This window comes from Psammomys obesus, unplaced genomic scaffold (assembly GCF_907164565.1).
Source record: "Psammomys obesus unplaced genomic scaffold, mPsaObe1.curated_primary_1811, whole genome shotgun sequence".
In the NCBI taxonomy this organism is placed as follows: domain Eukaryota; kingdom Metazoa; phylum Chordata; class Mammalia; order Rodentia; family Muridae; genus Psammomys; species Psammomys obesus.
The window spans coordinates 3,398,629-3,426,435 of record NW_026596158.1 but is presented as its reverse complement, the minus strand read 5'-3'; the positions used below and the strand labels follow the sequence as shown (position 1 = coordinate 3,426,435).

Genomic DNA, 27,807 nt, shown 5'->3' with positions numbered 1-27,807 from the left:
ACTTCCTTCTAGCCTGGGGCTGAAGTAGGAGGGAGTGGTGGGCCTTGACCTCCTTTTGTGCTGTAGCTTACCAAGTAGCAGGTTCTTTTGTTGACTGGATTTGGGGAGTTTGGGCCCACAGCTGCAGGAAGGTAGGCTCTATCTCTGTGAATTGTTTAACTGCAATGTGGGATTGGGGTGCATTTGTCTAGTAGACCAGAATGAGGAGTTGCCAGAGATACCCTATGCTAACCCAAGGCCTCTTGAAGAGTGGCCACTTCCATCCCGAGACTAGAAATGTGCCGAGTCCTGTACTCTACAGAGTTTAGCCACACCCTTCTTCTAAGGAAACTGACGTATAAGTTTTCAGCTGACTTGCTTAAGGTCATTACTAAGTGCCTTTCACTCAGCTGATATTTACTGAGAGCAGAAATTCACATCCAGATGAATCAGACTGCCCCTGTCATGGCAATAGCCACTGTATTTTGGCAGAACCTGGCTTCCCTGAAGTTTCTTTCTACTGGAGCATCTTTCACCTAGCACCAGGGAAGGGCCTTTCTAGCACATTGACCTAAGCAGCACTTCTGTATCCCTGACATCTGGAGAAGGGCTGTGCTTACATTAGCACCTCAGTAACTGAAGGCTTGTAGTACGGGAAAGGAGCAGAGTAGGAAGCCAGCATGAACCTTTCCTGCCTAGGGAGCCCATGGTGAGTAGATGCCATGCAGTTTCTACATTTCTGGCTTTGGGGTAGAGCTCGAGAATGTTTGCTTAGCATGGACAGAGCCCTGAGCTCAGTACCCATCACACACAAACACATAGACATGCACAGTCTTGTGCACATGCACATGTACACGCGTGCGTGTGTGCGCGCGCACACACACACACACACACACACACACACACAGTTCCACATTTCTGATTGTATGACCTGCTGAAATGTTTATGGAGAAAACAGGCTACTAGCCTTGTCTCTGACTTGCTGGTGACTTGACAGATGACAGAAATTACAGGGAATATAAAATAAGAGTCAGTGTTCCCAACTTAGAGGAAAGAGACGCCGTTAATTAGTCATTAGTAAAATCATTTATGGGTGCCTTACATTTTTGTTTGTTTGTTTTTTTTGTTTTTGAGACTTACTGTGTGGCCTAGGTTACTCTTGAATTCTCTCACTCCCTCAGGTTTTTTTGAGGCAGGGTCTCTATGTAGCCATGGCTGTCCTGGAACTTAATATGTAGGCTGATCTCAAACTCACAGAGAGTGCTGAGATTAAAGGAGTGTGCTACTGCACTCTATCTTCCTCCCCAGGAGCTGGTGTTAGAGACTTGTGATACCAGGTCTGCTCAAAAATTACCTTAAAATTTACATAATGCTTCTTCATAGTAAGAAGACTAATTTTTAAGTTATATTTGACATATACTACTAAGTATAGAATTTTAAGTTTTATTGAATAATTATCTTTTTTAAAGATTTATTTTAGTTAGTATTTTGCATGCGTATGTGTATGTATGTTGTGTGCAAACCAGAAGAGGGTGCTTGGAGCTGGGTCGTGACACACCCCTTTAATCCCAGTACTCAGGAGGCAGAGGGAGGTGAATCTCTTGTGAGTGAATTTCTTGTGAATTTCTTGTGAGTTCAAGGCCAACCAGCTCTACAGAGTGGGCTCCAGGACAGCCAGGGCTACACAGAGAAACCCTGTCTCAAAAAACCAAACCAAACAACAACAAAAAAAGAGGGTGTTAGATCTCCTGGACCTAGGGTTGCAGAGGGTAGTGAGCTGCCGTGTGGGTGCTGGGACTGGAAGCCAAGTCCTCCGGAAGGACAGCAGTGCTCTTAGTCACCGAGCTACCTCCCCAGCCTCTTCAGTAGTTCTCTTAAAGACAAAATAATGAGTTTGGACCAGTTCAACTTGTCTTGCAGAATTCAAACTATTTTTTTCTTTTTTTCAAAGAGTGTCTTCCTGTGTTCTAGCCTTAGTTTTTTTGTGTACTGGGTTAAATGCGTATGGCACCATGCCTGACTTGAAAAATGTTTTAATGTGATAGTTGTGAAATACCAATTTGATTTTCTTCCATCTTGGCATACAACCCCTGAAATTTGTGGAACCTCCGAACTAATAATTATGTTTATGTGTACTAATGAGATCACTGGTGTCTGGCAGCCCCTGAAGAGCTTCAGGCTGGGTACTGGTCACCTGCAGAAACAGGTGACATTTGAGGATTGGAACTTACAGCTCTACCCACGCCTCTAGGACAGAGAGGGACCGAGTGAACTGGTCATCAGTGGCTGGGGTTTCATGTCCCGCCTGAGTAATGAGGCCTTCATATATGTCAAGGGGCGGGACTTAGAGAGCTTCGGGAGGTTTCTATGGTGGCATGCCAGGAGAGGGCTTGGATGCTTTTCACCCTTCCCAAGTGCTCTGCTGTGTGCATCTCTTCATCCTTGGCAAAATCCTTTATACAAACTAGTCCATCTGAGTAAATCATTTCCCTAAGTTATGTGAGTTACGCTAGCAAAGTAACTGAACTCAAGGAAAGGGCTGGAGAAACCTCCAAGGACTCCTGCTATAATCTCAACATTTAGGGGTGAAGGACGAGGATCTTGAGTTCAAGACCAGCTATATAAGGAACTTGGAATTTTGATAAAAGAAGACAGACTCTTGGATAAAATCTTCCTGTGGGATCCATTCTCATCTCCAGATAGATAATTGGAGCATCTCTTCATCCTCAGTTAAGACCATCGTAGTTTATAAATGAAAACTTTATTTTATCTGAGCAAATGTTTCAGAACTGTAAGAGCCAGTTTTGCCAGATGCTAGTCTACACCTGTGATTGTGCACTCAGAGACTACAGCAGGAGAATAATGAGCCTAAGGTCAGCCTAGGCTACATATGAGACTGTCCCTCCCCGCAAACCTAGCATTGTCAGCCTTTGCTGGTGTTATAGTTTGATGTTTATAGACAAAACTCCCCACAAGGTTTTGAGACAGAGTCTTATTGTATACCCAGGTTGGCTTTGAACTCACGATCCTAGCACGTATGGTTCCCAAGTGATGCAGTCTCAGGCTTGCACCATCATGCCCAGCCTTCCTTTCAAAGATCTGTGGTTGACAGATTTGTTGTGATGTTTGGTTTGCAGTGTTTCTGTGGTAAAGTTAGTTTATAAGTTCTAGCACTTCGCCCAGTAGCAACCCGTTCTGAGAGTTTGTAACTTTGTAAAGTGAGTAAATACTCAATTTTACATGCAGAGTAATCTAAGTCCTTCAGTTATTAGCAAATGAGACAGAGGGCTAGCTGTCTGCAGCAGGGCCAAGTAATACTTTTTTTTGTTCCTGTTATTAAAGACATTCCTTGTGTGAAATTGAGTATATGTTGATTATCATGTATTTACTTCTCTACTATTGATGAAGTAACTGTTTAAAAAACAAACTAGGCTTTGATTTCCCTCCCACCTTAAAAAGCACAAACGAAGCTAAATACAATGAACTTCCAATTGATTTACTTTAACATTTTTATTCATATGTATGTATGCACGTGTGCCTGTGTTTGTTTGTGTGCACCAAGTGCATGTAGGTCCCCTGGAGGCCAGAGGGCATCAGATCCTAGAGCCACAGGCGCTTAGTTGTGAGTTGCCTGGTTTGGGTGCTGGGGACCAAACCTGGCTCCTCTGTGAGACCAGTCACTTTTAACCACTCATTCGTCTCTCTAAGTCCCACTAACCCTCAATTTAAACAAAATTAAGCCTAACCTTCAAAATGACCGTTTAATACATTTGGCTTTTTTTTTTTTTTTTTTCTCAAATCTCTGTTATTTTAGAGTAAATCTCAACTATGTTGACTTTGCGGTTGGAACAGTTTTTCTTCTTCTTAAGTGAAACGATCAGTTGTTTGTAGATCACCAGATATAAAATGCCTTAGAACCACTAATGATAACCTGCTTTGGTTTTGTGGAGAAATGCCATGTTTTGTGGTAAAGCCTTATAGAGCAAATGTCAACTCAGAGGCAGTCCCCACCCCATGTCTCCTCCTACCATAGGTTGATAGCTGCTTGAAAGTAGGAGCCATGTCTCCTGTTCGCGTCTGGGTCACTGGGCAGATTCTCTAGGTGGGCACCTAAGTTTATTCATCTGCTTACTTGAAAGTGGTGGGTGTGGGACCTGAGGCTTCATGTGTGCTGGGCAAGTTAGGAACCTACCAAGTTATGGATCCAGCCTCTGCCACTATTGTTGCTACTGCTTCTTCTTTTTAAATATTTACTTTACCTTTATTTATGAGTGTGTGTGCTACCTGTGTGTGCTCTGAGGCAGAGTAGGATATGGAATCCCCTGCAATTACACATGGATGCTGGAAACAGAACTCCGGTCCTCTAGAAGAGAGTCAAGTGTTTTTAATTGCTGAGCCATTTCTCCAGCCCTTCTGTCACTCCTTGATTAGAAAGCACACACACACAACAAAACAACAACAAACCCCCCCAAAAAACCCTTGATCTTGACCTCCCTAGACTTTTTTATGGACTGCCGATAGGATTCACATTTCAGCAATCTGTGCCTTAGTCTTTGAATTAACATGCTTTAGCATTCATTTCCATGTAATAGCAGACGTCTGGCTTTGTCCAGTTTTTCTGTTAAGACAGCCTTTCGTGCACAGAAACTGCTACAGGCTTCGTGGACACGGAAGAGTCATTTCCTTTCCTGTGGCCTTGGTTCTCCCAGCCTGCCTTTCCGTTTAATGATGTCCCCACCTTGTTCAGTGATTTGTGTTCAGGAAGCTGGGCCGAGATTGCTTTTGTTTCTGCTTTGTGAACTTCCTCCCCCCCTTCCTATTTTTACTGGCCTTGCACAGGAAATGAGGCGGCTCCTGACTGACTGCTGCTGAGCCCTGATTTGGGCTGGCAGGGGATGGGCCTGGGGATCCAAGACATGCAGCACTTTCCACTTTGTGCCTTCTTCCTCTGGGAGACACAGGAACATTTGGTGATAGGGTTCAGATGATGTCATGTCCTTCTCAGGCCTATGGGTGGGGAAGATTGCTACTCAAAACTCAGTGACATGAGGCCTTATTCAGCCTGGCTGGGTGTCCTGGCTTGCAGCAACAAGGGTCAGTTGAAAGGTAAGAATGGGAATGGGGCTAGGGAAGGTGGCTCAGTGGGTAAAGTACCTAAGGCACAGCATCAAGTCCTAACGTAGGATCCCTGGCACCTGTGTAAAAAAGCATCTGGGCCAGGGAGTTTGTAAACAGATCCGTGGTGTGCACCAGACGTTCAGTCTAGCTGAGTTAGTGAGTGCAGGGCTCAGTGAGAGCCTGTCTCAAAAGATCAGGTGGAGAGCAGTTCAAGAAGACACCCCTTGTTGACCTCTGGGCTCCACAAGCACAAAACTGGGAATGTGGAATCTGGGTTCTTGAAGTAGCCTTGCTGGAACTCTCTTGTGTCTGCTTCCACAAGAGAGTTAGGGTCTGCTTCCCTAGCACTGAGATTGTAAGCATGCATGCCATATTCAGCCTTTTCATGAGGGTATTGGGAAGTCAAACTCTGGTCTTTACCCTCATGGCAGGTACTTCATCTACTATGGCCTCAGCCCTTGATTCTTGGATGTCTTGAATGAATGTAGTGATCCTGTGCCTGGGGGATAGCAGGGACATACTGGGAAGATGGGTAGTTCTAGGACAGTAATGCTAATGTAGAGGCAGGGTCAGACAGAAAACACCAAGGCCCTTAACTCAGTCTTTATCAGAACTGCTTCTGAGACATCCCAAGAGGCCCAGAGAGCCTTCCAGGTGCTAGAGGGAACGTGTAGACAGGTTGTGACCGGAAAGATGGGTCATGAAAGAGGTAGGTGGTATGAGGGTGAGGGAGGAGGGTGTGGATGCCTGGGAAGGGCAAGGCAGTGAGCATAGTCTTCCCAGGGAGGATATGGTGCTATCAGAAACAGCTAGAGTGCAGCAAGGCTCTGAGGACTCCCTGCCTTGAGGATGGCTGGAAGGGCAACAGGGAATAGGAGGAGAGCTAGGAGGACATGCTCACCAGAGAGCTGTACTCCTAGATGGGGTTACCAGATAAGAGGAGCCGAAAGAGCAGGGATCTCAGGAAGGGCAGACTAGGGACTGATCTTCTAAGGCATTTCTTCTTGCCGAGATGGAGGTTTTAAAGTTATGACTGTTGAGAGTAAAATTCTTCAAAGCATTTCTCTGGAGCTCATTTCTAAATATGGTTTGTGTCCATCTGAACTACAAACATTGAAATGGTTGGGCTTTGAACTTTGTAGACAATGACTTAACTAGTGTGCCTAAAGAATTTCCTGCACTGTCTCTGTGTTATTCAGGGGAGATGTTTGGGGTTTGCTCTTGGAAGCTGGACAAGAGAGAACATGGTGGTGTGCTTACAAGTTATTTTCTGTCTCCCAGAAGAAGGAATTGTCTGTGGTGATCCATTTATGAGTCACCTATCAGATATCCTGCATACCAGATACTTACATTATGATTCCTAACGATAGCAAAATAATAGTTATGGAGTAGCAACAAAATAGTTTTATAGTTGTGCTCACCACAACATGAGGAGCTGTGTTAAAGGGTTGCAGCATTAGGAAATTTAGAGCCCTGCTCTATGGCCTCATTATCTTAGTACTTAGAACTTTATTGAAATACAGTTTGCATACCATACAGCCCACTCGTCATTTATAATTCAGTGGTTTCAAGGTTATTTACAAGCCATGCAGCCATTAACTGTAATAATTTTAGAGATGTTTTGAAGCCAGGCATGGTAGAACATACCTGTATTCCTAGTACCTAGAAGGCTGTGAGAGGCGATCATGACTCCACAGCCTGTCTGGACCACACAGCAAGATATTGTCTCTAAAGAGGTTTTTTCATGAGTGCGCCAGAAGTCACTCCTTATCTTCCTGACATGAGCCGTCATCCTCCCTCAGCGTTACACACGCATCAGTCTTTCACTTCAGTGAATTACCCAAAGCAGGCATTTTGTGATCATAGACTTGTGTGTGTGTGTGTGTGTGTGTGTTATGCTGGGCATTTTTCTGAACTGCTCACCTGTGTTTGTTTGTTTGTTTGTTTTAAGATAGAGTTTCTCTGTGTAGCCTTGCCTGTCCTGGACACACTTTGTAGACTACGCTGGCCTTGAACTCACAAAGATCTGCTTGCCTCCGCCTCCCAGAGGGCTGGGACTACAGGTGTGAGCCACTGTCCCCCCTCACCCTTAGATTTTAAGACAGAATCTCTCATTTGAACCTGAAGCCCACTGATTCAGCTAGAGTATTTGGCCTGTAAATCCTAGGGATCCTCCTGTCTCTGTCTCCCCAGCTCTGCTGTTACAAGCAGGGTTTCTCTGTGTAGCCTGTTTCTCTGGCTGTCCTGGAACTTACTATGTAAACCTGGCTGGCCTTGAACTCATAGAGATCTGCCTACCTCTGCCTTCAGAGTGCTGGGATTAAAAGTGTGCTCCACCTCATCTGGGCAGATATCCTTTTAAGAAGATTTTTGTTGTGTTTTGCCTGTGTGTGTGTGTGTGTGTGTGTGTGTGTGTGCGCGCGCACCGTGTGCACACTTGGCGCTCACAGAGGTAAGAAAAGGCCATCAGGTCCCTGGTCCAGGGCTGCGGACACTTGTGATCCACTGTGGGTGCTGCGAAGTAAACCTAGGTTTTTGCAAGTGCAGCAAATGCTCTTAACTACTGAACCATCTCTTCAGTCTTTTTTTCTTTTCTTTTTTTTAAAAGCTGAATAATTCTCTACTGTTTTGGTTTTGCCAGATTTGCTTATCCATTTATCATTTGATGAGATGGTTGACTTTGCAATTTTGGTTGTTAGAAATAATACTTTAAACATTTATATGCTGTCTTGGTGTAACATGCTTTTCACTTCTCTTGGTTTGTACACAGCAGTGGCTTGGCCATGTGGCAGTTCTATGTTTAACCATTTAAGGAAGTGTCAGCTGGTTTTCCAAAGTTTCTGCCCCATTTTCCTCTCCTGCGTGCAATGTGTAAAGATTACAGTTTCCTTACATCGTTCACAACGTTTGCTACTGTCTGTCATTTTGCTATTGCCAGGCTAGTGGCTATGAAGTGGTACCCATTGTGGTTTTGATTTGTTTCCCTCATAGGAATAAGTGTAAGCATGCTTTCATATGCTTTATGCACAACTCTGGAGAGTTCATTTATGTTTGAGCATCAGTTTGGGAACTGTAAAGAAACAGGAATGTATATTTGACTACAGAGACAAGGGGGAAAGTATGAGTGTGCATACATATGTGTGTGTGTAAATAGAAACATTCCATAAACAGAGAACAGGCCTCCCAGAGAAACACCCAGCATTTTCTAGCCACATTAAGCCTGGGCTTGGTTGTCGGGGGTCCCTAATGATTCTGAAATCTAGCCACGACTTTGGAAATGGAAACTATAATTATCTACCTTCTCCACATTACCCGGGTAGTGATGGTGATGGATCCCAGGGCCTTGCACAAGCAAGGCAAGTGTTTGCACTGAACCATATCTCCAGAGTGCATCATCCATCTTAAAGTCACAGGCACACATCCTGTGCCAGGTTTTCAGACTTACCACATCTCAGGTAGATAGAGCTAACTTGACAGAAAAGCCAGTTTCTTGGATTTGCAAAACTAACACTGGGAAACAATCAATGACTCATTAATGTCAGGTTTCCAGGTAGTCTGCCAGCCAAGTTGTTGACTGACAGGACCTTGTGGTCACAAAGCAGTGCTGTCCTCTGTGCCAGCTGCTGAGGTGTGTGAGAGCAAGTGAAATAGAAGACAATTGCAATGTGTCAGTAAGAAAAGACCTCATTGTGGTCGAGGTGACCCTGGTTTCTACAGGTTGACTGGTGAAGGAGTGACTCATTTCAGGAACTGTGGTCTTGAGAGTAAGAGGTCAGGGGGGCAACAGCTTTCCAAAGGAGGTGCCAACTGTGCAAAACACTTGGTGCTGTGAAAGAACTGGGCAGGAGGCTAGAGAGCGCTGAATGAGGGTGCAGGTTCATGAGGCTGGAGAGTGGCCAGCTGCAGACCCATTTAGTTTTACTCTGTGTGTCAGTGGACATGAGCGCATGTAAATTCTGGGAAAATTACGTACAGGAAAGATTAAAAAAATTGGTAGAAAAGAATAAAAATGAAATTGAGGACCAAGCTGGTAAAAATTGCTCTGAGACTGCTGTTAGTGATTGTTAGTAAAAAGTAAGGTTGAAAGGTTTGCAGTTTGTCTCTCATGCTTTCTTGCTAAATAGACAGGCTTAATTAGATTTTGCTCAAATATTTCAGATGGAAACTCTTCATGGGTGGTACTGTATATTTTGTTTTATTACAAGTGTTTTCCACTTAAAATTTCTTTTAGATTTGTTTTATGTATATGAATGTTTTGCCTACATGCATGTCTTTGTACTATTTGCATGCCTGGTGCCTGCAGAGGCCAGAAGAGGGTGTCCAGTCCTCCGAAACTGTAGTTACAGGTGGTTGTAATCTGCCGTGTAGGTGCTGGGAACCAGACTCAGGTACTCTGTAAGAGCAGCCGTACTCTTAAAGGATCTGTCGGGAGGTATTGGTGCACTTGGGAGGCAGAGCTGTGAGTTCAAGGCCAGCCTGGTCTACAGGGTGAGTTCCAGGACAGCTAGAGCTACACAGAGACACCCTGTCTAGAAAAACAAAACCAAACATGCATATATATGGTGAATGTGTGCATGCAAATGCCACAGCTCATGTGGAAGTCAGGGGGCAATCTTTGGGAGTCAGTTTTCTTCCACTGTGGATTCCAGGGATCGAACTCAGGCCACCAGGCTGGCCCAGCATTGCTTTCATTCACTGAGTCGTCGCACCCTTTCTGTTTATGTGTTTCTCAGGGTAAAACTATCTGGAGGAGGGATATGGAGAGAGGATTGGATTTAATCAGCATACATTGCATGAAATGTCACACTGAGCGGGATTGTGTAGCTGCTACGTGTCAATAAGAATATGGCGAGTGCTTTTCCCATTCAGAATTTTGTTGTTGAGTTGTAAGAATCTTTTTTAATTTCAGATTTAGTGTGTGTGCGTGTGTATGTGTGTGCAGATAGATGCAAATTTTGAGGGTCAGTTTTCTTTTTGCATCTTTTTTGTTTGTTTGTTTGTTTGTTTGAGATCTCTTTATGTAGCCCTGGCTGTTCTGTAACTCACTATGCAGACTAGGCTGATCTTGAACTCAAAGAGATCCTCCTGCCTCTGCGTCTCTGAGCAGTGAGCATGTGCCTGGCCTCCTCTTAAGTGTGATAGGTGTGTGCCTGTGTGGATGTGGGTGGTGTGCACGCCTTTGGGCTGGAGCTCACCACATTGTTAGATAGTTAGTCAGAATTGCTGGAGAGCAAACTCTAACTAAGGACCCTTCTTAGAAGCTCGAGCTCCTCTGTTGGGCACTCCTACCCTTGTTCTGGAGCATGAACGCAGGTCCTGTACTTGCAGGGCAAATACTTCTGCTGAATGAGCCATCCCCAGCCTTAGACTCAACAGTTCTTAGAAGCTCTGATTCATTTTGGTGGGAACTGGGTAGGAAGTGCTTTATTTTAAAAAAGGAGAGCTAGGGAAGGCATATTTTTGGCAAAGGAAAAGAAAAAGCATATTTTCAGACTGATCTTTTTCTTTTTCTTTTTCTTTTTTTTTTTTTTCTAGACAGGGTCTTTCTATGTAGCTCTAGCTGCGATGGAATTCAATTTGTAGACCAAGCTAGCTTTGAACTCAGAGATCTACCTGCTTCTGCCTCCTGAGTGCCGGGATCACAGGTGTGCACTGTGTTTAGCTTAAAACTGGTATTTTCTATTCAAGTGGATAAAAGGATTTTATTTTCTCTTCTATTTGTCAACACTAACACCAGAAAGGTCAGACATGAGGCGACTAAAGCTGCCTGTGATGTCCCACACATAGGCTGGAGGGTGGGGTCATGAGTTTGAGACCAGCCTGGACTGCATAGTGAGTCCTAGGCCAGCGTGGTCTGTATAGTGAGACCCTGTTTTAACCAGGGGGAGGGAGGGGGAGAAACAGCAAAGAAAACTTGTAATTAATTAATTAATTTTGTCTGTTTATGCTTTGGGGATTCAAAGACAGTAGGTGCTCTAAACTGTGGAGCTGGGAGCCAGCCTGGTGGAGAAAGTACTCGCTGTGTAAGTGTGAGAGCTTAGGTTTGGATCTCTAGCACCATGGAAAAGCCAGGCAAGGTGCTGTATACCTGGGACCAACTGCTGGGCACAGACAGGGGATCCTTAGGGCTTGCTGGCCAGCTGGTCTGGCTGAGCCAGCGAACTCCAGGCTCAGCGAGGAGTCAGCCTTTCTGTAAAGGTGAGGCTAAGGTGTGTTCTAGATGGAAAGAAATGTGTGTATATTACATGGAGAGCGATGGCGCGGCGGGCAAGAGCACTTCCTGGGCAAGCATAGGGCCCTGAGCTCAGACCCTGGGCGCGGTGCACGTGAGCCTGTGGCCTCGGTACTGTGAGCACTGCGCCTTATCCGTCTCAGTTCTTCCTGTGGCTCCAACATGGTGATCAGAGTTATGTCCTGTTTCGCAAGTTTCCCATCAGGCACCATTCAGAAAAATTACAGCTGTTTTCCTCTTCTCTCTCTCTTTTCATTTACTTATTTGTTTGTTCATCCATCCATCCATCCATCCATCCGTCCGTCCATTGCTGTATTATTTGAGTCAGTGTCTTGCTGTTGTAGCCTCAAACTCACTATATAGCTGAGGCCTTGCTTGTATTCATGATCCTTCTGTCTTGGCCACCCAAGTTTTAGGCTTTACAAGTGTAAGAGCCAGGTGTGGGTTGAGGTGTAGCTCAGTGGTAGAGCATTTGCCTAGTCCTATCATAAACTTTGCCCTGGATGCCTTCCCCTGCACAACCAGCCAGCCAACCGAACCTGGGTATATGCAACTAATTGGCAGGAGGTTCCTCTTTCCGTCAATTGCCTTGCCTTTGTGGGAGCTGGGTTATTTGGTGATCAAATGGGAAGTATGGAAGAGATGAAGCTGATTAGTTTGTTTCCCACTCCTGATCTCTGTAGCTGCCCATTTAGAGCTGGGCACTTACCCAGCTCCTCCAGGAAGCACAGCTCACCTCATTGTGCCCTTTTGGCTCTGTGTGATCTAGGAAGTGGCCAGCTTGGCTGTGCTATGTCTTAGAATACAACACTTTTCCTGACCTCTCTGTCTTCTCAGCAGCAGGTCACATTTCAATAGACTGTGGCTCAGACCTTCCTGTTAGGCTGTGATTCTCTCATGAAGAGCATTAGCATTGGGCCACATGGATTGCTGAGAAGGTGGAGGTAAGTTCGTGTGCTTCTTCGCCTGTCGCCCTACAGCGAGACTCCTTTGTGCCCTTTGGTTGCTGATGGCAGAGCTTCTTGCCGCTGGGTTCTCTGTTGCCTGAATGACTGAAGTGGCTCAAAATTATTCAGTGGCTGAGACTAAGGATGTAATGTAATGTAGTTCAGTGGGAGGCACTTGGCCACCATGGATTCTAGATTTGATCCCTTGTAACACACACACACACACACACACACACACACACACACATGCATTCATGAACACAGGCATACACACACATGTTCAGTATTCACAAATCATAGCAATCAAATTTTAGTCAAATAGGAACTTTTAATGAATTTATTTCTCTCTGCTTAGCGCATTAAGTAGAAATTAGGGTTCATGAAGCATGTGATAACTCCCATTCTAGGGTAGTAGGTTTCTGTTTGGTTTAGACATTGGGTAACTCAACAAAAATCTTTCTTGTGTGTCAGTAGTGTTTTTCCAGACAAGCAAAGATGGAAAAACTTACCTTCTCTTTTCTTGTGTGACATCATCAAATATTAATGCTTAGTATGTGCTAGACATTATTCTGTTTTTGATATGTGTAGACTCATTAACTCAATAATAGTAGTTACTGTTATTATCTCTGCTTAGAAATGGTGGCACCAAGGCAGAGAGGCTAAAGAACTTACCCAAGGTCACATTGCTGGTCAGTGCAGAACCAGGACCTCACTCAGCCAGTCAGACCTACAGGGCCACTCTCTTACTGACCTCAGTGTGCCTGAGGGAAGTGTGCTTTCTACCACTTTCCTGAGCGTATAGCTTAGGGGCCCAAGGCTGCTCCTACACTGGCTTGATGGTGTCCCATAGATCTCTCAGAGAACCGTTTCTTGTGTTAGTTTTCATGTTTCTTCAAGCTCAGAATTCTGCCCTGTTCCCTTTGACAGGGTCTACTCTGTAGTCGAAGCTGCACTGATACTGTGTATCCATACTGAGGCTAATTTGAGACTCGTGGATTCCTTCTTCCTCAGCTTCCCACATGCTGGGATTACAGGCATAATTACGGTTGTTTTTCAGTTTTCTCCCTTAACCCGGCTATCACACAAATAATTGAGACCCTCTTATATTTGCTTAATAATAAGCTTCACAGCACAAGAACTGAGCAGTTATTACTCTGTTCTTAACTCTATAAACTAATCTGGTTTCTTCCCAGTGTACATTGCAGAGATACTTGCACTTTGTAGCTTTCCTGCTAAATTTTCTCTCCTGGTGTCTCCTGGACCTCTCCTGTGGTGCAGTTCCTCACTTCCTCTTCTGACACCTTCTCCCCTGGTTGACAAAAAGTCCAGCCCTGTTCTCTCGCCCTGCTCAGTGATTGGCAGTAAGCTGCTTTATTGATATATCAGGGGGAAATTGGGAGCAGTATTATTAACACATTAAGATAGGAGATTCTTAAAACAAGGATTGCAACCAGATATGAGGGGTACAGAAATCAGCATTTGAATTACATAATCACCTTATGCCTACAATTTCATCTTCCTCAATTCCAGAATTTTTATCTTTTGTTTGTTTGTTGAGACAAATTCTTTTAGCCCAGGCTGCCCTGAAACTCAGCCTGTTCTCTGGGCTGCAGGCTACAGACTCTTGTTACTCCTCCTGCCTCAGCATTTGGAGTGTTGTATTTGGTTTCCCTTTTCTTTCTTTCCTTCTTTTTTTTGCTTTTGTTGTTGTTGATTTAAAAATTAAATTTTTTCCATATTTATTTTTTTATCATATCCTTCCCCCTCCCCGTGTTTGGTTTTCTTAAAAGTAGTTTCTGGTGATGGAGAGCCATCAACAGTTGAGAGCACTGACTGCTCTTCTTGAGGACCTGGGTTTGGTTCTTGTCATCTCCATGGCAGCTCACAACCATTTGTAACTCCAGTTCCAGAGGCTCTGATGCTGCAGACACCAGGCACACTTGTAATGTGCAGACATGTGTAGATAAAAAACCCATACACATAAAATAAATACATCTTTTTTAGAAGAATTAATTCTGCCTGGTATGGTGCCTCATGAACAGTGGGTAAGGGTGCTTGCTGCCAAGCCTGATTGGAATTCATATGATAATAGAAGGAGAGAACAGACTCCCAAGAGTTGTTTTCTGAATGCCACGTAAGTAACTAAGTAAATGCGTAATTTTAAAATTGTACCTTTCTAAGATACATACAGACCTTTTCTTGTTACTACCATTAAACAGAGAGTCATAGCTGATCACATGGTGTTTGTTCACATTGCCCTAGATGCTCCATGTCATGTAGAGGTGCTTCTCCCCTTTGATCGTGTAGCCCTGGTTGATCTTATCCGATACTTGCTCTTTAACTGAGACTGGCCTTATACTCAGGGCAGTCCTCCGCCACAGCCTCCAAGAGCTGGGGTCACAGGTGTGCAGCACTGTGCTTGGGTTTTGTAGAGCTCATTTAAGTCGTTTAGGGGGATGTGCACAGGTGGCATGCAAAATACTGTCCCATTTTATATGTGTGTCTTCAGCATTCTCAGATTTGCGGACTACAGACCCTGGACCCAGTCTCCTAATGGATGCCTGGGACAGTTCAACTCGTCCAGTCCTCTTGTAGGTTTGTGAGCCCTTTGAAGAGGAAGCAAAAGGATGCCTACTGTTGAGCAGGCCGTGTTTAAAGTGTTATCACTTAACCAGCTTTAGATTAATTAGTTGGTCTGAAATCAGACTTAATTTGTTGCATTATCTTTGGTAGAACTTGAGGAATTTTCTTTTCCTTTGGAGACAGGGTCTCTTATAAGCCAGGCTGGCTTGAAACACACTAAGCTAACATTATGACATTAAACTCCTTTAGTTTTTATTTTTTTACTTTTTTGAGACAGGGTGTCTCTGTGTAACAATAAGCCCTGGCTGTCCTGGACTGATTTGTAGCCCAGGCTGGCCTCGACCTCAGAGAGATCCACCTGCCTCTGCCTCCTGGACTAAAGGTGTGTGCCACCACGCCCAGCAACCTTAAACTTCTTATCCTCCTGCCTCTACCTCCTGGATGTTGGGATTAGAAGTGTGAGCCACCACAGCTTGTTTATGTAGTGCTGGGGTTGAACACAGGACTTCATGCATATTGAATCATGTCTCTAGCCTCCAACTGAGGAGCAAGCTTGCTTGCTTGCTTGTTTGCTTGCTTTTTCTTCTTTGTTCTCCCAAGACAGGGTTTCTCTGTGTAGCCTTGGCTGTCCTGGAATTTGCTCTGTAGACCAGGCTGGCCTCGAACTCACAGACAACTGCCTGTCTCTGCCTCCTGAGTGCTGGGATTAAAGGCGTGCACCATCAATGCCTGGCCCCCAGTGAGCTTTCTAACATTCCCTTTTTCATAGTTGGGCTTTACCCCATCCTGCTTTCATGAAACTTATTATGATGTGTTGATGGGAAGTGCACCAGAGTGGAGGACACAGCATTGTTGCAGTGTTCAGAATTGCTCTTTGTCCTAAGGCCTCCCTGACTTTGTTTCTTTTTTTTCCTCTTACAGGAAATGACTTAGAGGCCTTATGAATGCATCTGTGCTTTCTTGCTTCAGACTTTACATCTGCAGGCCAACCCAGTCTGGAAGCACTTCTTACTAATGTTACAAGGAAACCGCTACCTCAGCAAAGGAAAGAAAGAAGACACACAATAACAAAGGCCATGTTTAAAGAAAACTTATTTCCAGAAACCGTTACAGGACATTTGGAAGTTTTTAGCACTGAGAAGCAGCTTTCCAGGTAAATGGATTTGACAGGCAGGCTCTGTCGGAATTCTTCAGAGGTGTGCGCTTGCTTAAGGACTTCTCATGAAGTAACCCCTTCCACCTAATGCTGTTGACCAGCCGGCTCCTCTTTGGTATATAGAAGATACATTATATTGCATTTTAAAAGTTAAGTTATTTTTCTGCCATTTATAAATTTAAGTAGCAAAATATTCTTGCAAAGCAATTGTAAGTAAACATTTTCCTCAGCAAGCATATCTTCATTGAGGGTAGGATGCTGAACAGTTACACAGAATTTCAGACCCACTTTTATTTTTTGTCAGTTCCTGCCTACCCTGAAAATATTAATTATATAAGCCTGTTATTTTTCTCACCTTTATGTTGGATCACATGGTGACCCGCCTCATGGAAATGCCTTTTTTAGAACTCAGATTTGCAGAACTGCACTCTTTTTATGCCTAGCTACAGTTAGGAAAAAGGACTCAGAACCCTGGCCTGCCAGCGTCCCGGGACAGTCCCCACCCGCATGTATTGCTGCACTGCCCAGGACAGCAAGATGGACTACAAGCGGCGCTTCCTGCTTGGCGGGTCCAAGCAGAAGGCGCAGCAGCACCAGCAGTACCCGATGCCCGAGCTGGGCCGGGCCCTGAGCGCACCCCTGGCGTCCACAGCCTCCTCTGCCCCACTGGGCAGTCTGACTGCTGCCGGCAGCTGCCACCATGCCATGCCCCACTCCACTCCCATTGCTGACATCCAGCAGGGCATCTCCAAGTACCTGGATGCCCTCAATGTCTTTTGCCGTGCTAGCACGTTCCTCACAGATCTCTTCAGCACTGTGTTCAGGAACTCACACTACTCAAAGGCCGCCATGCAGCTCAAAGATGTGCAGGAGCACGTGATGGAAGCAGCCAGCCGACTGACCTCAGCCATAAAGCCCGAGATTGCCAAGATGCTGATGGAGCTCAGTGCTGGGGCTGCTAACTTCACGGATCAGAAGGAATTCAGTCTCCAGGACATTGAGGTAGAGTACTGTCCCCTTAGGAAAATGTATTGCAGAGGTCAGTGAGGACCCTCGGTGTCCCCAAGCTGTAACAGCATAGCCTTTGTCCTCTTCCTGTTGATATACTCTTCTTGTAAAAAAATGTACCTGCAAGTTCTGATACACTCGTGTTACGTAGGTTAAAAGATTACTGAGCAGGATTAGAAAGCTGGGGCTCAGTGCTACAGTCAGTGTTCAAGGGTATGAGATCTCAGGTCCAATCCCAGCACATGCAAAAGAAAAAGTTAAACTGATTTGTCTCTTTTTCAAATTGGAAACTGGTATCCAAATAATATACTATGAAAAGTATTTAGTGAGGGGCTGGAGCCAACATTCACTGCACTTGCCTAGCATGCAAGGCCGTGGGCTCAATTCCTAATTCTGCACAAAGAGAAGTGCTTAGAAATCTACGTGTGATCATGAGTTGTTGTTTTTTCAGTTTTTCATCTGTAGAATCACTGCTTTATAAGAAAGTCCTTCGTGTTTATAGAATAAATTAGTTTTCCAGTTCTTTTCAAAGCTGTTTTCTTCAAATGCATTTGAGTCTTCCCCAGTGTGTTTCTTGGGGGGTTGTGGAGTAAAAACAAAGCACACTTCTTCAGGACTCTAGACTAGAATCAAGTTTTCTTCAGAATAAAGATGGCGTTTTTCCTTGGCTTCACTGAGGAAATAATTTTTTACTGTTGTTTTTTATTCAGTGGTTCGGATAGAACCCAGAACTTTATGCATTCTCAGCAGATGCTGCCACACTGAGCTAGAATGGGGGATTTTGATTTGTTTTTAAACTTTGATTCTGTTGCATTAGTATTTTAGTACTTTTATTTTTATTTTTTGTATGGATATTTTTGCTTGCATGTATGTCTGGTGCCTGCAGAGGCCAGAAGAGGGCATCAGATCTTCTAGGGACTGGAGTTACAGAGGACTAGAGCTGCCATGTGGTGCTAGAAATCAAACCTGGGTACTCTATCTACTCTGGAAGAGCAGCTAGTGCTTGTTTGTAGGGTCTCACTGTGTAGCCGTGGCTGACCTGGAACTTGATATGTAAACCAGGCTTGTCTTGAACTCATAGAGTGTCTCTGCCTCCTGAGTCCTGGGATTTAAGGCATGTGCCACCACACCCAGCTCCAATGATTTAAAAATATGAAAACCTGGAGTCTGGAAAGTGGCTCAGAGGTTAAAAGTGTATACTGCTCTTCCTGAGGACCTGAGTTCAAGGTTGGTTCTCAGCACTCATGCCAGGCAACTCATGACCACTGTGATACCAACTCCGAAGAGTCTGAGGCCTCGATCTGTCCTCGTGGGCACCCACACACATGTGCACACACCCGTACACAGAATTCAAAATAAATCTTAAAAAAGCAAAACTCATTTATCCAAGGGATGTGGTCAGTCACTGGGTTTGGTTCAGGAGCCATAATTTTCTGCCTTTGCTGTTCCAGATATATAATCGTGGGTCATTCTTGTTATTTAAATATGAGACAAGTCATGACTCCACAAGTCCTGTGGAGCCATTCTAATCCTTTCTGTATCATCCCAGTTTGTGTGTGTGTGTTTCCGGGTTAGGTCTTAAACCCAAGTCCATGCCCATATCTGAGCTACATACACCATAGGCTTGTTCTGCCTTGAATCTCTCTTTTCAGGTGTATTTATAATTTCTGAATGCTTTTATGAAATTCTGTACTTTTATAAAATGGCTCATCATAGTAAAAGTATTTTTTACATTATACTTTTAGGCTGGGACTATAGCTCAGTGGTTGAGTGCTTGCCCTGGGAAAATAAACAAAATGTTCATTTAAAATATGTGTCATTTTCCAAAGAAATTGGACAGTGAAATGTAAACTCAGCTAGGTGTGGTAGCACATGCCTACAGTCATAACAATAAAGAGATAGAGGCAGAAAGATTGTAAGTTTAAGACCAATCTGGGCTCTACATTGCCTGTTGCAAAAAATAAGCAAGGCTGAAGATGCAGCTGGGTGGGGGAATGCTTGACCGGTATCCACGAGGCTTCAACCATAGCTCCACAACAAATAGAATGTATGGCTTCGTGCTTTTCCATCCTGTTCTGTTTCATCCCCAAATGCCTGTGTACCTGGTGTGTGCTGTTCTAGACTGTGTACAAATACCTAGAGGCGCACATACAAATGCACCACTCTATTTTTTTTTTTTTTTCGTTGTTTGTTTGCTTGAGACAGGTTCTCCCTGTGGCTGGCCTGGACTGACTTACCATGTAGAAGAGGCTGGCCTGGAGCGCAAATCGATCCATGGGCCATAATGCTCACCCTTGTTTTTTTTTTTTTTTTTAAAGTTACAGTGTGCTTGGTAATTTCTTGACAGAGATAGGACATTTTGCAAGCACATAGTTGTATCCCCTTCTCCCACAGGAAATGCAGAACACACTGCTGGGGTGCCACCCTGAGGTGATAGGCTATTGTAGGTTTATGTGGGAGCCTGTGTGAGAGTGGTTTATGGGATGTTGCCTGCAACCCTGCGCTCTTCAGGTCACACCCGAGGTCTGAGAAGACAGAGCTAGACCTGCTTGACTGTGTCGCTAATAGTGAGAGACAAGTGCTAGGACCGTTGGAGAACGGAGACACAGGAGTGTAGCAAATCACTGAGGCATGTGTTATTACCTACATTGGGGGTTGGTTGTTTGTTGCAACAGGTTCCCAATGTATAGGTGTCCTTGTCCTAAAACTTGCTGTGTAGAGCAGTCTTCGTCCAGCTTACAGGTGTCCTCCTGTCTCTTCCTCCTGAGTGCTGGGATTATAGGCTGTCTGAGTGCTGTGAGGCCTGTCTGATTGGGTCAAAGGGTATATCACCACGCAGGCTGTCCTTGAACTCGAAGTCTCTTGCCTCATCCTCCCAAGTGCTGTGATTGTTAGCGTGTACTACCCTACTGGGCTGGGCAGTGCTTCTGACTGTTGCAGTTTAAAATTTTGACTTGGCTTTCCTCATTGAAATTCTGATTACGAGAGTTGGACTATCACCATGGCTTTTGTACATAATAGACTAAACAGGCTTTCTGTTTCCAATGCTAATCTGGAAACTACTTGCTATTGAAGGCTTTTGGAATCTGTGGGTCTGTTCTGTGTGGAACAACTGACTTTTTTGGGGGGCAGTTTCGAGACTGTGTAGCCTTGGCTGTCCTGGAACTCACTGTGTAGACCAGGCTGGCCTCAAACTCACAGAGATCTACCTGCCTCTGCCTCCCAGAGTGCTGGGATATAGGCATGCGCCCCCGTTTATAAATTAGTTTTAAAATGTGTCTGTCAAGCAGACCCATAGATGAAACAGTATACCTGAATTTTATTCATTTATTTATTTGTGTGTCTCTGTGTGCACACACATGTGCTTGTTTGTGTGTGTATGTGTGTGTGCATGAAGTCAGAGGAGAGTGCTGTCTTCTACTGTGCAGGACCTGGAAGTAGAACTTAGGTCATTTGGTTTGGAAGGAATGCTATTACCCACTGAGCATCTCAGCATCTCGGCATTATCCTCAACCTCTGGAGCAGTGTTTGCTGTTTCTAGAATTCCTATACAGCCAGGGTAGTTAGGCCAGTAGGTGCCCTCCTCTGCTGTTAGCCAGACTCACATGAACAAGGTGAGCATTCGGATTTTTCCTCCTGTTGGTGTTTGGCTGCTAACGCCCTGTTTTCTAAGTAGAGTCCTGAGAGGCTCTGTAATGTTCGTTCTGGGGCAGGGAGTCTGACACTGGCATTGTATAACATGGCTTGCTACTGTTTGGTGTGCTACCCCCCCCCCCCCCAATTTACTTCTCATGTATAACTGTGGGGAAGGACATGGGGCCCGTGGAGTCCATAGACTGTAAGTACAATCCACGCTCTTCTTGCATGAGCTGTAGGCCTGGAAAGACCTGGCTGGTTTTTACAGAGGGCCATGCTCCTCGTGTTTCCTCTCTGCCCTGCTTCCTGTCAGGAGGTGCAGCAGTCAGAGCAGCAGAAAGCAGACTACTCCTCTATGACAGGAGCAAGCAGCAGAGCAGAGAGCCCTGGAGGAGTATTCAGATGCTCTCACAAAGTGTGCTGTGGTGTGCCCTATCCCCACCCCATGTGGTGTGGTTAGTAGATGAACAGTGCTGCCTGCATGCTCTGCCACTCTGACTTTCCCACGGGGTTCTGCCCTGTGTGTGCCTTCCCGTGGCTTACGCGTTACCCTGAATGTTGTTTAGAGCATCAGTTGTGACTGAGGGCCCCTAGCTGACTAGTGCCTGTGACACTGGCATGCCACCCCAGGAGTGACCGTGAGCCTGGAGTCAGAAGATCTGAGTGGAGACGATGGCTCTGCTTCTCAGTGTCCAGGCTTGAGCCTTAGTTTGCCTGTCTGTATGGTGGGATCACCACCCGCGTCCCGGTGCTCTCCTGAAGCACTTAGTACTGGGGAAGCGCTGTGCCCTGGGACTGGTCTCATCAGCACTGCTGACGTGGCTCAGCGGGTGCTGCGTGGCCTCCTGAAGTGCAGAGCGCCATCCTGAGTGAAGGAGAAGTGCTGGCAAGGTGTCCACTAGTTGAAACGCTTTGCGCTGGAGCCAGTTGCTGTCCCAGAACACCTCTCCCGTTCTTATCTGCCTCCCAAGACAGCATCCTTCCTTTCCCCTTTGTGTCTTGTGCTGCTTTTTCTCTGTGGTCTTAAGGTCGTCTGCCTGGTGCTAGGAATGCTGGGACTTTGATGTTTATTTTTTGAGGCAGGGTCTTCTTATGGCACAGGTGGTCTTTTGTCTCAGCCCCCTAGGGATGGGATTACAGGTGAGTGCCACCAGGTTGGCTCCTGACCAGGACTTTTTTAGTATAAAAAGCTTTAAAACAATCTCTTTTATCAGTAATCACTGGTCTGTTTGCCTTCCACTTTGAATGGGGCATGGAAAAAGAAGTGGATGGGGCAGTGAGTCCATTGAACACACCTCTAAGTAGCCAGGTACACTGACAGATTTGGCAGGACCCTGCCCCATAGAGTCTCAAAGCCATCAGGAAAATCAGAATGTGAATTTAGGAAAAATACGTTTTAAGAGTGGACTACACTGGATCTCTTGGGTCCTAGGAAGGTCCACTCAAAGGGTGTATATAATTGTGTTAATTCCGGTGTTTTTATAAAAATGCCAAGCTGGCTGAGTTGAGTTGACTGATTATGTCTTTCATTTTGAAACACTTTTAAGTTATTCACTGTTAAGCCTGTATTTCATATTAAGGAAATATAGCGTGCCGAGGCTTAGGTTTGTATTTATTAGGAAGTCACATATTACAGCGTTAGTGGATCACATTGGCCTATGTTTCTGCAGCAGTTCTGCATGTGCTAATCGCATACATTTTCGATGTCCGATGCGGTCACGCTCACTGGAGATGTGGCAGTGAAGTCAGGACTCTCTCCCTTCTGTACTAGAAGATGGTGTGCCCATAGGAAAGAGAGCCACTGAGGAGATGAAGTGTGAGAAAGTAGAAGGTGGGGGGGTGGGATGGGGATGAGACGAGGGAGGGGCCACAGCTGGGATACAACTGAATAAATTGTAATAAATGATAATAATAAAAAAAATTTAAAAAGAGGAGAAGGTGGTGAGGAAGCAAACCCAAGAGAACGAGGCAGAGGGAGCAGCTGGTGCAGATCCCTGCGACCGGAGTCAGCCCGAGTGCTTGCGGAGCAGGGAGGCCCCTGTGTGCGGGAACGGTGAACGGAAGGAGATTATTAGGGCTGAGTTTCTTTTACTATATTTTATTTACTTATGTGTGTGTGTGCCACCGTACACACATTGGAATTCAGAAGACAACCTGTAGGTGTTGTTTCTCTCCTACCATGTGAATCCCAAGGATTCAACTCATGTTGTCAGGCTTTGGCAGCCTTTACTTTCTGAACCACCTCACAGTCTTGAAGAGAGTTAGAAAGGTAGAAAGTATGTACAGAGTCGGGGCAGAGTGAGGCCAGTGTCAAAGGAGTAGGAAGGGAGGGCGGCAGGATGGGCTGCTCGGTCACTGGTATTCATCGCCCAGTGACAGCTATAGGGCTCTGGTTTCAATTTGGGTCCTCAGTCTCTTGAGGGCCGGTTTTCTGGGCAGATGCTGTATAGACAGTGTTAGAACCCGGGATGGCTCTGGGGCTCTGATAGGCTTTGAGAGGACTGTGCATTTTTATTGGCTTCTCAAGTCTCAGACAGACATGAAATCACATCTTTACCTCATTGAACCCTGGCTTTTAGTTTGACACACTGACGGTCTCCTTGGAATCCTGTGATTGCCCATGAATGTGCTTGAACTAACTTCTGTTTTGACTCACTCTTAAGGGCCTTAGTTCAGGTATATAGCCTTTTTTTTTTTTTTAATGTAGATATATGCCAAAAATACTGTACAGCGATAGTAATGGAAAATGCTAGAAGTTGTTTTAAAAATGTGATTTTTATTAACCTTACAGAATTAAGTAGATCTTTTTATTTTTTATTTCTTGGAGGTAAGGTTTCTCTGTATAACCTTGGCTGGCCCTGCTCCAACTTAGTTTTTTAAAATATTCTTTTTTTTAGCCAGGTAGAGGTGGCACATGCCTTTAATGCCAGCACTTGGAGGGCAGAGGCAGGCGGATCTCTGTGAGTTTGAGGCTAGCTTGGTCTACAGAGCAAGTTCCAGGACAGCCAGAGCTACACAGAGAAACCCTGTCTTGGGGGAAAAAATCCTTAGCAGTAACAGCTAAAAAGAAATAGCTTCTTTTGAGATTATAATTATATAGCATCCCACTTCCCTTTTCTCCTTTCAAACCCTCCCATGTACATAAACTCTCTCTGCTTTCTTTCATATTTGTGGCTTCTTTTTCTTAAATTGTGTGTATGTATGTAGTATTTTTTTTCCTTAAATATACATACGACTTGCTCAGTCTGCCTGTTGTTACTGGTAGGTTTGTCTTCAGGGCTGTTCATTTGTTATTATATTAGTGTGTTCATCATTTGAGGCCTTGTATGGCCCACTCCCTATCACATTAGCATATCTATTGGTTGTTGTCCTTGTTCAGGTCTTGTTTAGACTACCATGTTGGTGAGTCTTCATGGTGTAGCTTTTGGCATTTGCTTTGACACAGTCTTAGTAGTCTTCCTGTTCCTTTGGCTTTCTGTCCCTCCATCTGCAGTGACCCCTGAGCCTTAGGTACAGGAGCTTTGTGGCAGATGTATCAATTGGGATTGGGCTTCACAGCTCTGCATTTTGATTGGTTATGGTTTCTATGATGGTCTCCATCTGTTGCAAAGACAAGTTTCCTTGATGAGGGGTGAGTACTACACTTATCTGTGAGTCTGAGAACAAATATTTAGAACAGAGTTAGGGGGTATGCAGCTTTAGTTCAGTGGTGGTTGTAGGTTCTCCTCCAAGATGCATGGCTTCTCTAGCCCTGGGTAGTCTGCTCAGTTGCCCGTACCAGGCGTGATTTCCCTTTTGTTGAACTCCCTAAGTTTAATTAGAGAGCTGTTGGTTACTGTCAAGGTGTGCTTGGCACTATTACACTATTAGGGTTATTGTGCTATGCTGGTCATTTTAGTTCATAGGCATCATAGTTAGGAAAGACTGTTGGTTAACTTGCTAATAGTTAAGTTCATGGTGTTTTCATCAATAGAGACTTGCCTTCTACCTTTAGGGACAATCAAAAACAGTAGCAAGCATATAATGCTTTGAGAGTCTCAGGCTTTTCATGGCTGGTATTTTATTGTTTAACTAGTAACAGTAGCCTGGTTGGGCTAAGGGAACTTCTCTGTAAAAGAACCTCAGCACTCTTGTGTGGAAGGGACGATACAGTTTGATAAAGTCATTTTGTTGACTACGAGGAATTCAGTCACTCAGACAGTGGCCGGAAGTAGAGAATAAAGCTGATTGGTGAAAGGTTGCTGGGAATTGCATAAAGGAGGGATTAGGCCTTCTGTCCCCAAATCCCAGTGACCAGCCTCAGTGCTCAGTGTCACCAGAATCAAGGCAGATGATTTTTCCCAGTTCCACACAGTAAAAACTACACAGTAGAACTCCACAGAAATTTCTTTCTTTCTTTCTTTCTTTCTTTCTTTCTTTCTTTCTTTCTTTCTTTCTTTCTTTCTTCTTCTTCTTTTTTTTTTGTGCTGGAATCAAACCCAGGAACAAGTGAGTGTTTTGTTGCTGAGTTACACTTCTAGTCTCCTCCTCATATAGTCTTGTACTTCTTCCTCTTGTTAAAAACACAAAAAGACCAGGAAAAACCCTGAAATAATGTAATCAAGCTTCCAAAATGGACTTTGAGTTCATAAGAAATATGGGTATAGTCCATTGAGTTGCACAATACCAATAAGATCTAAGCTGACAGAAAGTGGGATACTCTGCAGCTAGTTGACCCAGTTTATTCACGTCAGTTGCTTGAAAATAGGAAAAGGGTACTGTTCTAGATTAAAAGAGAATTAAGAGAGATATAACAAGTAAACAAAGTGACCTTTTGGGGATCAAGTCTCAGATGCTGATTAAGTTAATTTGAGTATCACCGGGCAGTGGTGGTACATGCCTTTAATCTCAGCACTTGGGAGGCAGTGGCAGACAGCTCGCTGTGAGTTCGAGGCCAGCCTGGTCTGCAGAGTGAGTTCCTGGACAGCTAGGGCTACACAGAGTAGCCCTGTCTTGAAAACAGACAGTTAATTTGAGTTAAGTTCAAACATGTATTGGTTCTTGGTTGATTAGATTTTACTCCAAAAAAAAAAAAAGGATAAAGGCCAGGAGGGAAATAGATAAAAATAATGTGTCACAGTGCAAGATGGAAGCCTTTTTAAGGGCACACAGCGATGTTCTCCATGTGTGAACAGATGGCGAAAGTTGCAATGATAGGAGTGCAGAGGGCCTGGCGGGTGATTGTATTTCTTGGAGGGTTAGTGCGCACGGATTGGTCAAGCATGGTCTACACACCTGCGTTCCAGCAGGAGACTTAAGACAGGAGGATGCTGAGTTGCAGGCCAGCCTAGGCTACACAGGGAAATCCTGTTGAAAGAAAGAGGGAGGGAGGAAGAGGAAGGGAAGGAAGAAAGAAAGACCCAAGGGGAAATTAGATTTCACAGAAAAGTAATAAGGAATCAGAAGTATAAACAGTTCAGAATATAATTTTAGGGAGGGCTAATTTTGCTGAATTAATGCTATAGCTTCTAGTCAGCTCAGATTTCTTATGATTGAATGATGTCAGTCAGTCTTTGCAGCCTCTCTTTAAAATTGGACCATCTGTAAAATAGTTGCCTAAAATCCTCTGGGCAGGGCTGGGAGTGTAGCCCAGTGGTAGAATGCTTGTTTGGCATACACAGGGTCCTGGATTCTATATTCAGCACCACAGAAATCAACCAGTCTTAGTACACAGGGGTTAGGATCCCTCCCCAGTGCCTCAGGCCGTTGCTGTGTACATGCAGAGCACATTTCTTCATGAGACCAGGCTTCCTGCCATTAGGCTAATCGTAGAATGTTCAGAATCAGGGAAGTGCAAGTATTTGGATGTGCTGGAACCCTGTGAACACTTCCAGACTGTAGGAGTCTTGAGCAGATCCCAGGCAGTCTGGCTTTTTGCTCTCTGTACCAGCAGTCCTCTGATGAATACAGAGGACGTAGCTGGAAGCCTGCAGAGATGGGTAAGGACAGAAAGTGCTCCAGGCCTTGTAGACAGACAGATGAAAAGACTGGCACTAGGTGTGAAAGGTGCTGTAATGCCAATGGAAAATGGCCTCAAGCTTGACTGTTTTAATTTTCTCACTTCCTGCATCCCATTCTCTCCCCTTGCGCGATACATGACAATCTCCCTTCGATTCTGGGGTAAGGATCGCCCTGTGTAGTCTCCCGACGGCGGATACTGATACTTGGTAAGATCTGGCCCGTGAAGGTGTGGCAGGAAGTACTTGATGAGACAACTAGGTCTGCTTACAGGGAAAGAAGTGTATGTTCCGTCATCTCCACACTGTAGATGTTGTCCAGGATTCAGGCAGAACAGCTGAAGGTCAAGCCCCGTACAGTTCAGGGGGCTGTTATTAGAGGTAAACCTGGTGTTCGTGAGTGAAGGTGGAGGCCATTACAGTAACCCAAGCAAGAGACTGTACTAGCTTAGAACGGAATGATTGCAAAGGACACAAGTAGTTATTGTTACTAGTTTTTTTGGGGAAGGGGAGTTGAGGGGTTGGGAGAGGGTTGTTGTCTGGTGGTTTGTTTGTTTGTTTGTTTGTTTGTTTGTTTTTGAGACAGGGTCTTGTGTATTCCAGGTTGGCCTTGAACTCTCTGGATAGCTGAGGATAACTTTGAATCCCTCCTGCTTCCACCTGCCAGGGTAGCAAATACAGAAATATACCACCATGCCTGGTTTAGGACTAGTTTGTTTTTGTTTTTGAGAAAGGGTTTCACTGTGTGTCCTTTGCTGTCCTGACTCACTTTGTAGACAAGGCTGGCCTTGATCTCACAGAGATCTGGGTGCTTCTGTCTCCCTCAGTGCTGGGATCACAGGCCTGTGCCACAGCGCCTGGCTTAGGGCTAGTTTTTATAAGGTTAAGTGTGTGTAATATAGAGTTTGCTGTTTTAGCTGTTTTCCGGTGTTCACATGTACAGCCACCACCACCATCTGTCTCTAGAACTTTCCTTATCTTGTTAAACTCTGAAAACTGGAGAGTCAGGTGATTTGTGTAATTATCTGTGTGTGTCTGAGTGACTGTGGGCTCGCACATGCCACTGTATACATGTGGAAACAGAGAACAACTTTTGGGAGCTGGTCCTCACCCTCGTCTTTACACGCGTGGGGGCAGAGACCGACTTCTGGG

General features: G+C 44.8%; 1 protein-coding gene across 3 annotated transcripts in view; it reads left to right on the top strand.

Moving 5' to 3' along the window:
- Garre1 (granule associated Rac and RHOG effector 1) overlaps positions 1 to 27,807 on the top strand; it is a 75,388-nt gene that overhangs the window by 7,680 nt on the left and 39,901 nt on the right. For 2 of the 3 annotated variants that reach the window (XM_055594971.1, XM_055594972.1), the window contains exon 2: positions 15,781 to 17,017. In XM_055594971.1, coding sequence (XP_055450946.1) covers positions 16,523 to 17,017 — 495 coding nt within the window. In that variant the 5' untranslated portion in view covers positions 15,781 to 16,522. Of the gene's footprint in view, positions 1 to 5,064; positions 5,086 to 15,780; positions 17,018 to 27,807 lie in introns of those variants that run through there. The other variant, XM_055594973.1, reaches the window with a different exon arrangement.